Raw genomic sequence first — 14,091 nt, 5'->3', positions numbered from 1 at the left:
CATCCTTCAAGAAAAACATGATTTTCATGCAGGACAATGCTCCATCACACGCGTCCAAGTACTCCACAGCGTGGCTGGCAAGAAAGGGTATAAAAGAAGAAAATCTAATGACATGGCCTCCTTGTTCACCTGATCTGAACCCCATTGAGAACCTGTGGTACATCATCAAATGTGAGATTTACAAGGAGGGAAAACAGTACACCTCTCTGAACAGTGTCTGGGAGGCTGTGGTTGCTGCTGCACGCAATGTTGATGGTGAACAGATCAAAACACTGACAGAATCCATGGATGGCAGGCTTTTGAGTGTCCTTGCAAAGAAAGGTGGCTATATTGGTCACTGATTTGTTTTTGTTTTGTTTTTGAATGTCAGAAATGTATATTTGTGAATGTTGAGATGTTATATTGGTTTCACTGGTAAAAATAAATAATTGAAATGGGTATATATTTGTTTTTTGTTAAGTTGCCTAATAATTATGCACAGTAATAGTCACCTGCACACACAGATATCCCCCTAAAATAGCTATAACTAAAAACAAACTAAAAACTACTTCCAAAACTATTCAGCTTTGATATTAATGAGTTTTTTGGGTTCATTGAGAACATGGTTGTTGTTCAATAATAAAATTAATCCTCAAAAATACAACTTGCCTAATAATTCTGCACTCCCTGTACAAGATCTTTAAACTAATAACACCTAATCTAAGAGCCCTATCAAAATAAAAAAGCCCCCCCCCCCCCAAAAAAAAAAACAACCCCTAGCCTAAACTAAACTACCAATAGCCCTTAAAATGGCCTTTTGCGGGGCATTGCCCCAAAGTAATCAGCTCTTTTACCTGTAAAAAAAAATACAAACAACCCCCCCAACAGTAAAACCCACCATCCACACAACCAACCCCCCAAATAAAATACTATCTAAAAAAACCTAAGCTCCCCATTGCCTTGAAAAGGGCATTTGGATGAGCATTACCCTTAAAAGGGCAGTTATCTCTTTTGCAGCCCAAACCCTTATCTAGAAAATAAAACCCACCAAATACACCCTTAAAAAAACCTAACACTAACCCCCTGAAGATCGACTTACTGTTCTGAAGACCGGACATCCATCCTCAAGGAAGCGGCAGAAGTCTTCATCCAACCGGGCCGAAGTCCTCAAAGAAGCCGGGAGAAGTCTTCATCCAAGCCGGGCGAAGTGGTCCTCCAGACGGGCACTTAAAGGTACCTTCATTCTGTGTTAGTCGACGGATGAAGAGGATGCTCCGCGTCGGATGTCTTGAAGATGGACCCGCTCCGCGCCGGATGGATGAAGATAGAAGATGCCTGTCTGGAGGACCACTTCTGCCCGGCTTGGATGAAGACTTCTGCCCGTCTGGAGGACCACTTCGCCCAGCTTGGATGAAGACGTTTCCCGGTAAGTCAGTCTTCAGGGGGTTGGTGTTAGGTTTTTTTAAGGGTGTATTGGGTGGGTTTATTTTTTAGATTTGGGGTTTGGGCTTGCAAAAGAGCTAATTGCCCTTTTTAGGGCAATGCCCATCCAAATCGGGAGCTTAGTTTTTTTTAGCTAGTATTTTATTTGGGTGGTTGGTTGTGCGGGTGCTTGGTTTTACTGTTGGGGGGGTTGTTTGTATTTTTTTTACAGGTGAAAGAGCTGATTACTTTGCGGCAATGCCCCGCAAAAAGCCCTTTTAAGGGCTATTGGTAGTTTAGTTTAGGCTAGGGTTTTTTTTTTTATTTTGGGGGGCTTTTTTATTTTAATAGGGCTATTAGATTAGGTGTAATTAGTTTAAATTTCTGTAATTTGTTTATTATTTTCTGTAATTTAGTGTTTGTTTTTTGTGTACTTTAGCTAATTTAATTTAGGTAATTGTATTTAATTTAGTTAATTTATTTAATTATAGTGTAGTGTTAGGTGTTAGTGTAACTTAGGTTAGGTTTTATTTTACAGGTAAATTTGTCTTTATTTTAACTAGGTAGTTATTAAATAGTTAATATCTATTTAATAACGATTCTACCTAGTTAAAATAAATACAAACTTGCCTGTAAAATAAAAATAAATCCTAAAATAGCTACAATGTAACTATTAGTTATATTGTAGCTATCTTAGGGTTTATTTTACAGGTAAGTATTTAGTTTTAAATAGGAATAATTTAGTTAATGATAGGAATTTTTAGTTAGATTTCTTTTAATTATATTTAAGTTAGGGGGTGTTAGTGTTAGACTTAGGGTTAATAACTTTAATATAGTGGCGGCGACGTTGGGGGCTGCAGATTAGGGGTTAATAAGTGTAGGTAGGTGGCGGCGACATTGGGGGCGGCAGAGTAGGGGTTAATAAATATAATGTAGGTGTCGGCGATATTGGGGGCAGTAGATTAGGGGTTAATAAGTATAATGTAGGTGTCGGCGGTGTCCAGAGAGGCAGATTAGGGGTTAATAATTACAATTTAAGTGCCGGCAATGTCGGGGGCAGCAGATTAGGGGTTAATAAGTGTAAGATTAGGGGTGTTTAGACTCGGGGGTTCATGTTAGGGTGTTAGGTGTAGACATAACATTTATTTCCAATCAATGGGGCTGTGTTAAGGAGTTTTACGCTGCTTTTTTGCAGGTGTTAGACTTTTTTTCATCCGGCTCTCCACGTTGATTTCTATGGGGAAATCGTGCACGAGCACGTTACACCAGCTCACCGCTGACTTAAGCAGTGCTGGTATTGGAGTGCGGTAATGAGCAAAATTTTGCTCAACGCTCACTTCTCGTCTTTTAACTACGGGTTTCTGAAAAACTCGTAATACCAGCGCTGTAGGTAAGTGAGCGGAGAGGGAAAACTGCTCGTTAGCACGCACAGCCTCTAACGTAAAACTCGTAATCTGGGCCATTGTGTTTCAGAAATCCCTCTTACAATGATAAATCTAGAACTAAATCAAAATCACAGACTCAGTCATGGGGGTGCACAGAAATTGTCCAGGGGAGTGGGGGGAAAAGAATACAAATGTGACACATAAAATAAAATGATTATAGACAAAGGGATATAAAGAGCAACATTCCAGGTTTCAACTTCTTCCCCCCCAGACATCTGAAGACTCAGCAAGAGTCCGGTTGTAACAAAATGCAGATAATGCTTTATTATGGAATACATTCATGAGCTCACGGAGTTTACAGAATGGGGCATCTCAATTTGTGACTTCTGACACTGAAAAATAAATAAAAAATAATGATAAACAAAATTAGTTGGCATATTGTGAAAGCCAGCAGTATAATAAAACTTTATTTGTTGACGTGTTATTATTTTACCTCCAGGTATGTTAACTTGGTTGGATGTGAAGATGGCAACTTGCACTTTGTCTATTTTCATGTAAAATGTTTCAGCACTGTCCTACAGAAAACAAAACAGATTATGTTATAACTACAAATAATGATAAAGCTGTCTATAGTTTTCTTTCATGATTCAGATAGAGCATGCAATTTTTCTAATTTACTCCTATTATCATTTTTTCTTCGTTCTCTTGGTATCTTTACTTAAAGGGACCGTATACACTAATTTTCATATAACTGCATGTAATAGACACTACTATAAAGAATAATATGCACAGATACTGATATAAAAAAGTCAGTATAAAACTGTTTAAAAAGGCACTTAGAAGCTTCCAGTTTAGCTCTGTTTAAAAGGTTACTGGAACACCCACTGCAAGTGGGAAATAGCAGACACCCCCTCCCCCTTCCTTTGCATTTGAAAAGACTCTTTACACTAACAGAAGCAAGCTGGAGTAGGTATACCTCAGTATTCTCCTAAAACTTTGGGGCTTGGTTAGGAGTCTGCAAATCAGAGCAATGTTATTTAAAAATAAGCAAAACTAACCATTTTTTGTAATAAAAAAAACCCTGTATGGGCTATATAAATGGATAATCTACATAACATTTATGCAAAGAAAAATCTAGTGTATAATGTCCCTTTAAAAAGCAGAAATGTAAAGCTTAGGAGGCGGTCCATATTTAGGTTAGTAAATTAGAAAGTTGTTTAAAATTGCATGCTATATCTGAATCATTAAAGTAAAAATATTGGTTTAGTATCCCTTTAACTAGTTCTAAATCTTTACCTGAAGTGCTGTATCTTGCAACAGCTCCACCTCTCACGCCTTAACAACCCTAAACAATGTATCACATATCAAAATGCATCACAATGTAGCCACATATCTTTTGCAGAAATGTATTTCATGCCACCAAAGTCTGAGTTGGCTTAAATGGATAATAAACACTAAGGGCTAGATTACAAGTTGAGCGCACGCAAAGGTGCGCTGGTATTACAAGTTAAGTGCAATGAGAACGCGACCTTGCGTGTACGCATTGCACGGAAGCTTTGCTCAAACAAGAGTGCACTTCCATAGGCTCCAATGGGACAGCATGAGAATTAGTGCAGCAGAGAGGGTAAGTCACGTATATACACATATTAACACATAAATATATATGTATATAAGTATATATATATATATATATATATATATATATAGTAGTAAGCAATTTCCAGTTCAGCCCACCAGTAGCCAACTCGCCTGGGTGCAATGATATACCATGAAATAGAAAGCAAAAGAATGCACTCTCAGGACTTTTCCACAAAAAACCAATTTAATGGAACGTTTTCGGGGTTCACAACCCCTTCATCAGCATGCAAAACAAACAAAATTCAACTCATTTATAGTGTTACATATCAATTACATCATATCAACCTTAGTGTCTCTCCAAAGGAAAAGTGCGCCAATTTTTCGAGTTTGGAACGCATATTGCGTTCCACAGTGCTATCCGAAACCGGAAGTTGTATTACCTCACTTCCGGTTTACGGATTCAACAGACAAAACGTGAAATTAATGATAAAGTAGTGTACTCTACAATTTCAAACGTATTAAAGTGACATACTAATTTGGGGGACTTATTATAGCAAAAGTGTGCCACATTATAATAACTGCTTAGAAAATTTGTGATAGATATACATTGTCAGATGTTGCTACATCCGGTCGGCATAGAAACAGTAACTATGGTAATCATAAACAATTCTGATTGCCAAAAGGTGCCATAATTTATAATAGTATGCCAGCTGAATGAAACAACAATTTTCATAGTGTCAAAAGTAGCGTGTACTCAAATTATATACAATCATATTGTATATATAAAAAGAATAATAATTTAAAAATTAAATAATTAAAAAATAAAAATTGAACCATATGACAGTACAATTGATTGGAATGGCAAGTTACAAATGTAATGTTGCAAATGTGAATGCTATGACTTACAATGTATCGCCAGTATATTACAGCAAAGTGGCGTTAAACATGTATAATGCTACACTGAATTCGCAAGCAAATGGATATCAAATTAGAGCAGTATACAGAAGAATGAATATATATAACAATATTATAGGGCTGTGCTATTGGACTGCTTTTTCGTTAGGGCACAATTTTCACTTGAATTAAATTTTGGCCATTAGGGGGTTATGGCTTGCAACGGCCTAAATGTGAATATCTGTGCCAACAAAATGAGGGGGGTAACCTTATTTCAGAATTCTAGCTTCAAGTATAATTGCAAACAACAGGGATATCTGAGAAAAGATAATAAAGGTAAGGATCATGGACATATATAGCTCATATAGATACTATCCACCTCTGGAACTTATCCAAGTGGATGTGACTTTTTAGTGTCCGTTTTTAAGACTGGTGGTGCATGTTAAAGCAATGGGTAATGGCTCACGGCGGACCAGGCTTCCACAGAGAAGGTGGAGACAGATGTCCCCCCTAAACCATGCCGTTAGGCGCACAACACTTGCCCCTACAACTAGGGGAAAATGAAATGTGTGCCAAAACGGAGCCACAATGTCCACCTGGCATACCCCAAGTATGTGGCACCCCAGTTGTTGATCACATAATGCTCTTAAAGTCCGGCATGGTGTTCAGGCCACCTGGTTGTATTGTGCCTAATCTGAACATCCACTGGGCCTCTCGTCTCAGGAGTTGCTTATTCCGGTCGCCACCCCGATCCAATGGGGGTATGTGGTCGATTAGAATGTAGCGGATGGAAGATACTGAGTGTCCCTTGTTAGCGCAGTGTCGCGCTACTGGCTGTTCGGAATCGCCGTTTTTAAGTGCTGTCCTTATGGCGTGGCGATGATTGGCCATACGCTCCCGAAGTGTGCCAGAGGTCTTCCCTATGTAGAAACAGGAACATGGACAAAACAATAAATATATAACGTGAGTGGTGGTACACGTTATGGAGTGCCGGATAGAGAATGTTCGATTGGTGTGTGGGTGATGGAAGACTGATGTCCATGTTCCTGTTTCTACATAGGGAAGACCTCTGGCACACTTCGGGAGCGTATGGCCAATCATCGCCACGCCATAAGGACAGCACTTAAAAACGGCGATTCCGAACAGCCAGTAGCGCGACACTGCGCTAACAAGGGACACTCAGTATCTTCCATCCTCTACATTCTAATCGACCACATACCCCCATTGGATCGGGGTGGCGACCGGAATAAGCAACTCCTGAGACGAGAGGCCCAGTGGATGTTCAGATTAGGCACAATACAACCAGGTGGCCTGAACACCATGCCGGACTTTAAGAGCATTATGTGATCAACAACTGGGGTGCCACATACTTGGGGTATGCCAGGTGGACATTGTGGCTCCGTTTTGGCACACATTTCATTTTCCCCTAGTTGTAGGGGCAAGTGTTGTGCGCCTAACGGCATGGTTTAGGGGGGACATCTGTCTCCACCTTCTCTGTGGAAGCCTGGTCCGCCGTGAGCCATTACCCATTGCTTTAACATGCACCACCAGTCTTAAAAACGGACACTAAAAAGTCACATCCACTTGGATAAGTTCCAGAGGTGGATAGTATCTATATGAGCTATATATGTCCATGATCCTTACCTTTATTATCTTTTCTCAGATATCCCTGTTGTTTGCAATTATACTTGAGGCTAGAATTCTGAAATAAGGTTACCCCCCTCATTTTGTTGGCACAGATATTCACATTTAGGCCGTTGCAAGCCATAACCCCCTAATGGCCAAAATTTAATTCAAGTGAAAATTGTGCCCTAACGAAAAAGCAGTCCAATAGCACAGCCCTATAATATTGTTATATATATTCATTCTTCTGTATACTGCTCTAATTTGATATCCATTTGCTTGCGAATTCAGTGTAGCATTATACATGTTTAACGCCACTTTGCTGTAATATACTGGCGATACATTGTAAGTCATAGCATTCACATTTGCAACATTACATTTGTAACTTGCCATTCCAATCAATTGTACTGTCATATGGTTCAATTTTTATTTTTTAATTATTTAATTTTTAAATTATTATTCTTTTTATATATACAATATGATTGTATATAATTTGAGTACACACTACTTTTGACACTATGAAAATTGTTGTTTCATTCAGCTGGCATACTATTATAAATTATGGCACCTTTTGGCAATCAGAATTGTTTATGATTACCATAGTTACTGTTTCTATGCCGACCGGATGTAGCAACATCTGACAATGTATATCTATCACAAATTTTCTAGGCAGTTATAATGTGGCACACTTTTGCTATAATAAGTCCCCCAAATTAGTATGTCACTTTAATACGTTTGAAATTGTAGAGTACACTACTTTATCATTAATTTCACGTTTTGTCTGTTGAATCCGTAAACCGGAAGTGAGGTAATACAACTTCCGGTTTCGGATAGCACTGTGGAACGCAATATGCGTTCCAAACTCGAAAAATTGGCGCACTTTTCCTTTGGAGAGACACTAAGGTTGATATGATGTAATTGATATGTAACACTATAAATGAGTTGAATTTTGTTTGTTTTGCATGCTGATGAAGGGGTTGTGAACCCCGAAAACGTTCCATTAAATTGGTTTTTTGTGGAAAAGTCCTGAGAGTGCATTCTTTTGCTTTCTATATATATATATATATATATATATATATATATATATATATATATATATACTGTATATATACAGGGAGTGCAGAATTATTAGGCAAGTTGTATTTTTGAGGATTAATTTTATTATTGAACAACAACCATGTTCTCAATGAACCCAAAAAACTCATTAATATCAAAGCTGAATAGTTTTGGAAGTAGTTTTTAGTTTGTTTTTAGTTATAGCTATTTTAGGGGGATATCTGTGTGTGCAGGTGACTATTAATGTGCATAATTATTAGGCAACTTAACAAAAAACAAATATATACCCATTTCAATTATTTATTTTTACCAGTGAAACCAATATAACATCTCAACATTCACCAATATACATTTCTGACATTCAAAAACAAAACAAAAATAAATCAGTGACCAATATAGCCACCTTTCTTTGCAAGGACACTCAAAAGCCTGCCATCCATGGATTCTGTCAGTGTTTTGATCTGTTCACCATCAACATTGCGTGCAGCATCAACCACAGCCTCCCAGACACTGTTCAGAGAGGTGTACTGTTTTCCCTACTTGTAAATCTCACATTTGATGATGGACCACAGGTTCTCAATGGGGTTCAGATCAGGTGAACAAGGAGGTCATGTCATTAGATTTTCTTCTTTTATACCCTTTCTTGCCAGCCACGCTGTGGAGTACTTGGACGCATGTGATGGAGCATTGTCCTGCATGAAAATCATGTTTTTCTTGAACGATGCAGACTTCTTCCTGTACCACTGCTTGAAGAAGGTGTCTTCCAGAAACTGGCAGTAGGACTGGGAGTTGAGCTTGACTCCATCCTCAACCCGAAAAGGCCCCACAAGCTCATCTTTGATGACACCAGCCCAAACCAGTACTCCCCCTCCACCTTGCTGGCGTCTGAGTCGGACTGGAGCTCTCTGCCCTTTACCAATCCAGCCACGGGCCCATCCATCTGGCCCATCAAGACTCACTCTCATTTCATCAGTCCATAAAACCTTAGAAAAATCAGTCTTGAGATATTTCTTGGCCCAGTCTTGACGTTTCAGCTTGTGTGTCTTGTTCAGTGGTGGTCGTCTTTCAGCCTTTCTTACCTTGGCCATGTCTCTGAGTATTGCACACCTTGTGCTTTTGGGCACTCCAGTGATGTTGCAGCTCTGAAATATGGCCAAACTAGTGGCAAGTGGCATCTTGCCAGCTGCACGCTTGACTTTTCTCAGTTCATGGGCAGTTATTTTGCGCCTTGGTTTTTCCACACGCTTCTTGCGACCCTGTTGACTATTTTGAATGAAACGCTTGATTGTTCGATGATCACGCTTCAGAAGCTTTGCAATTTTAAGAGTGCTGCATCCCTCTGCAAGATATCTCACTATTTTTGACTTTTCTGAGCCTGTCAAGTCCTTCTTTTGACCCATTTTGCCAAAGGAAAGGAAGTTGCCTAATAATTATGCACACCTGATATAGGGTGTTGATGTCATTAGACCACACCCCTTCTCATTACAGAGATGCACATCACCTAATATGCTTAATTGGTAGTAGGCTTTCGAGCCTATACAGCTTGGAGTAAGACAACATGCATAAAGAGGATGATGTGGTCAAAATACTCATTTGCCTAATAATTCTGCACTCCCTGTATGTGAAGGAGGGCACTCACAGGATTTGAATACTTGAATTATTTAATACAAACAAAGTACATGAATAATTGTTGTCATATATATAAAACACACAGTCCCCAAAGACCGCAATGTAAAGGCACTTTTCAGTGCGTTTTTTTTCCCTAACACCCCACACCCTCCATGTTTAACCCCCAAAAACTGCTTAGTGTAGTTATTTTTAAATGCTCATCTGATTAATTTTATAAAAGGCACTATACGATTTTTTTTGTAGGGCATTTGGGCACATTTTAAAAATTAATCAGAGGTCTGACTTATGGTTAAGTTTTGCAGTTTTAATTGCTACTGCGAGCTTGCAGAACTGGGGAATGGGTAATAAAGGGATTATCTATCTTTTTAAACAATAAACATTTTTAAGTAGACTGTCCCTTTAAAGCCTTTTGCAGTTTTTTTTTCTAACCGCAGATCTTTGAACCCTCATAACTTTTTATTGCAATTTTTTTTTATAAATATTTTTTTATTAGATAGTGTTATTATAAGTGTAATTATACTTTTAGTTGAGCGTAGCAGCTAACCAGCGCTCTGAAGTCAAGCTATCGGCACGCGTTAAATTAAATTGCGCTTGAGTGATTGGATCAGCCAATAGGATTGAGCTTGCATTCCATTTGCTGATTGGAACAGCCAATAGATTGCGAGCTCAATCCTATTGGCTGATTGGATCAGCCAATAGGATTGAACTGCAATCCTAATGGCTGATCCAATCAGCCAATAGGATTTTTTCTACCTTAATTCCGATTGGCTGATAGAATTCTATCAGCCAATCGGAATCTAAGGGACGCCATCTTGGATGACGTCATTTAAAGGTACCTTCATTTGTCGTTAGTCCGTCGGAAGAAGAGGATGCTCCGCGTCGGATGTCTTGAAGATGGACCTGCACCGTCTGGATGAAGATAGAAGATGCCGTCTGGATGAAGACTTCTGCCCATCTGGAGGACCACTTCTGCCCGGCTTCGTTGAGGACATCTTGCCGCTTGTATGAAGACTTCTCCCGGTAAGTGAATCTTCGGGGGTTAGTGTTAGGATTTTTTTAAGGGTGTATTGGGTGGGTTTATTTTTTAGGTTAGGGCGTTGGGCCTGCAATAGAGCTAAATGCCCTTTTAAGGGCAATGCCCATCCAAATGCCCTTTTCAGGGTAATGGGGAGCTTAGGTTTTTTTAGTTAGGCTTTTATTTGGGGGGTTGGTTGTGTGAGTGGAGAGTTTTACTGTTGGGGGGGTTGTTTGTATTTTTTTTTTACAGGTAAAAGAGCTGATATCTTTGGGGCAATGCCCCGCAAAAGGCCCTTTTAAGGTCTATTGATAGTTTAGTTTAGGCAAAGTTTTTTTTTAATTTTGGGGAGGCTTTTTTTATTTTGATAGGGCTATTAGATTAGATGTAATTAGTTTAAATATCTTGTAATTTGTTTTTTATTTTCTGTAATTTAGTGTTTTTTTGGTTTGTGATTTAGCTAATCTAATTTAATTTATTTAATTGTATTTAATTTAGGGAATTGATTTATTTGTAGTGTAGTGTTAGGTGTTAGTGTAACTTAGGTTACGTTTTATTTTACAGGTTAATTTGTATTTATTTTAGCTAGGTAGTTATTAAATAGTTAATAACTATTTAGTAACTATTCTACCTAGTTAAAATAAATACAAACTTGCCTGTAAAATAAAAATAAACCCTAAAATAGATACAATGTAACTATTAGTTATATTGTAGCTAGCTTAGGGTTTATTGTAAATTAAAGGTAAGTATTTAGTTTTAATAGGAATAATTTAGTTAATGATAGTAATTTTATTTAGATTTATTTTAATTATATTAAAGTTAGGGGGTGTTAGGGTTAGACTTAGGTTTAGGGGTTAATAAATTTAGAATAGTGGCTGCGACATTGGGGGCAGCAGATTAGGGGTTAATAAATATAATGTAGGTGTTGGCGATGTCAGGGGAGGCAGATTAGGGGTTAATAAGTAAGATTAGGGGTGTTTAGACTCGGGGTTCATGTTAGGTGTAGATATAAAATGTGTTTCCCCATAGGAATCAATGGGGCTGCGTTACTGAGATTTACGCTGCTTTTTGGCAGGTGTCTCCCCATTGATGGCTAAGATATTGGACCATAAAGGTACATGAGGAGGACCACTATAAGCTGGCATTCTCATTCGAAAAGGTCCAGTATGCATTCCAGAGACTCCCATTTGGATACATAAATTCAGGACATGAATTTGCTGTATTCATGCATAAGGCTATGTCTGATGCACTGGAAATGGGGACTTTATCATATGTTGATGATGTTTTAATCAAAAGCACAGACTTTGAAAAACACATCGCAAACACGTCCTCAGCCAACTTAAAAGGGCATGTGTCAAATTATCCCTACAAAAAGCTCAATGGTGCCGCACTCGTGTAAATTTCTTGGGACATGAAGTTACTTCTGAAGGGTTAAATCCTCAGAAGAAAAAGGTGGAAGCTATAATAAATTCCAAAAACCCAAAGGAATTGAGATCATTCCTGGGTATGACAAATTCTTCTCGCAAATTCAATGATAATTATGCAGAATTAGCTAAACCACTGCTACTTCTTCTAAAGAAGGATGTGAAATGGCACTTGAGTGAGACTCAAGAGACAGCCATCAAAGAGCTGAAGAGAAAACTCACTCAAGCACCTTGCTTAGCGTACCCTGAAGGTGGTAAGCCTTTCTTCTTAGAGACAGGTTGCACAGATGTAAGCATGCGTGCTGTTTTATACCAAAAGCATGACAATTTAAGCAAATGTATTGCTTATGCGAGCAAAACTCTATCCCCAGTAGAAATAAAATTTAGCGATTGCGAAAAAGCCCTCTTATCTACTGTATGGGCTCTCCAAAATTTCCGCAGCTATATACAGGGTGAGAAAATTATTGTAGGAACGGCCCAACAGCCTTTGCTATATCTGCAAAGTGAGAGAATAAGAGATTGGACTCTTTCCTTACAATTGCTTTCCCCATATAAAATATATAATGAGGACCATTGTCAGACATTACCTTGGGTATATGTTGATGGTTGTTCTTACCATGCCACTATTGATAATGAGGGCAGACTAGTCGCTGGCATTGGTATAACTTGGGCCAATGGATTCTCAAATATTTCTACAGGTTTCAACATTGGACCAAGATCCAGCCAAGTTGCAGAACTAACTGCTGTTCTAAAAACCATTGAGATGGCTATTGAACATGGTATTCAAGAATTTGTGATCATTACTGACTCAAATTACGTGTGTGACAGTTTTGTTGAATACCTGCCAACTTGGAAAAGGAATGGCATGCAGAAAACTAACAACAAACCAGTCAAACATGGCAAGTTGTTATGCGAGATTGATAACCTAGTGGTATCCAATGGGTTAACCATACACTGGAAAAAGACCAAGGGTCATTCCAGGGTTCTAGGTCCTGATAAGGAGGGCAATGATCTTGCGGATTCATTAGCCAAACAAGGAGCCATAACTGGAGAACTCCTTAATATCGACCACCTAATGGGTGCAATTCAGCTAGAAGCCATTACCAGAAACAAGGCTAAACAACAGAGTGAGCCTAACCTGGTACAATGGATTCAGGATAATCCTAGTGAGGACCTGATCACTAGTCAAAAAGAAGACCCCATTGTAGGCTTCATCTATAAACACATAGAAGATCCTGAAAGCAACCTCATCTCAAAAGATAATTGTATTGGCAAGGAAGATCTTAGAATCTTAATGAAGTCCAGATCACAATTCAAGTTACAGGATGGTTTGTTAATTAGAACCTCCAAAACTGGCATCCAGCAATGGGTGGTACCCACCAAGTTCAGAGGTCTCATGCTTCAACATGCCCATGATGCTCCCACATCTGGCCATCGTGGTGCCAAATTAACGTATGAAATATTACGTGACTACGCCTTTTGGCCACACATGTTGGAAGATGTTCAAACTTACTGTCAAGGGTGTTTAATCTGTCCACAGTTCAAACCCACTGCACCCACGCATAGAGCACCATTGCAGAAAAGGGGATGGTAATGCCATGGTCAGATATACAAATTGATTTTATTGGTCCAGTGACTAGGTCATCAAGAGGTAACAAATACATGTTGAAAGTGACATGCCTATTCACTAAATGGGTAGAGTGCATCAATGCACCTAACAATAGTGCTGAAACATGCGCAGCATTGCTCATCAATCACGTGTTTTCCAGATTTGGTTTAACCCAGAGAATCGAATCCAATTGGGGAACCCACTTCACTAGCGAAGTGATGACCAAAATGTGGAAAATACTAGGGGTTAAAAGAAAGCTCCATATTGCATATAGAGCTGCCTCAAGTGGTGGTGTAGAGCATTACAACCAATCCATTGTGAAAATCCTCAAAAAGTTTGTGAGTGAAATGGGTAAAGACTGGGATGTAAAACTACCTCTAGTCATAATGGCATTAAAAGCAACTCCAAGTAGTGCTACCAAGATGTCACCTTTTGAACTGATGACTGGTAGAAGAATGGTTCTACCTCAGCATCTAC

At 38.8% G+C, this 14,091-nt stretch overlaps 1 protein-coding gene across 1 annotated transcript in view; it reads right to left on the bottom strand.

Moving 5' to 3' along the window:
* Positions 1-3,079: 3,079 nt before the first annotated feature.
* ARMH1 (armadillo like helical domain containing 1) overlaps positions 3,080-14,091 on the bottom strand; it is a 195,596-nt gene continuing 184,584 nt past the window's right edge. The window contains exons 10-11 of the mRNA XM_053693387.1: positions 3,280-3,361; positions 3,080-3,178 (exon numbers count right to left, since the gene is read on the bottom strand). Coding sequence (XP_053549362.1) covers positions 3,159-3,178; positions 3,280-3,361 — 102 coding nt within the window. The 3' untranslated portion in view covers positions 3,080-3,158. The remainder of the gene's footprint in view (positions 3,179-3,279; positions 3,362-14,091) is intronic.

This window comes from Bombina bombina, chromosome 10 (assembly GCF_027579735.1).
Source record: "Bombina bombina isolate aBomBom1 chromosome 10, aBomBom1.pri, whole genome shotgun sequence".
Taxonomy (NCBI): Eukaryota; Metazoa; Chordata; class Amphibia; order Anura; family Bombinatoridae; genus Bombina; species Bombina bombina.
This window is presented reverse-complemented; position numbering and strand designations above follow the sequence as displayed.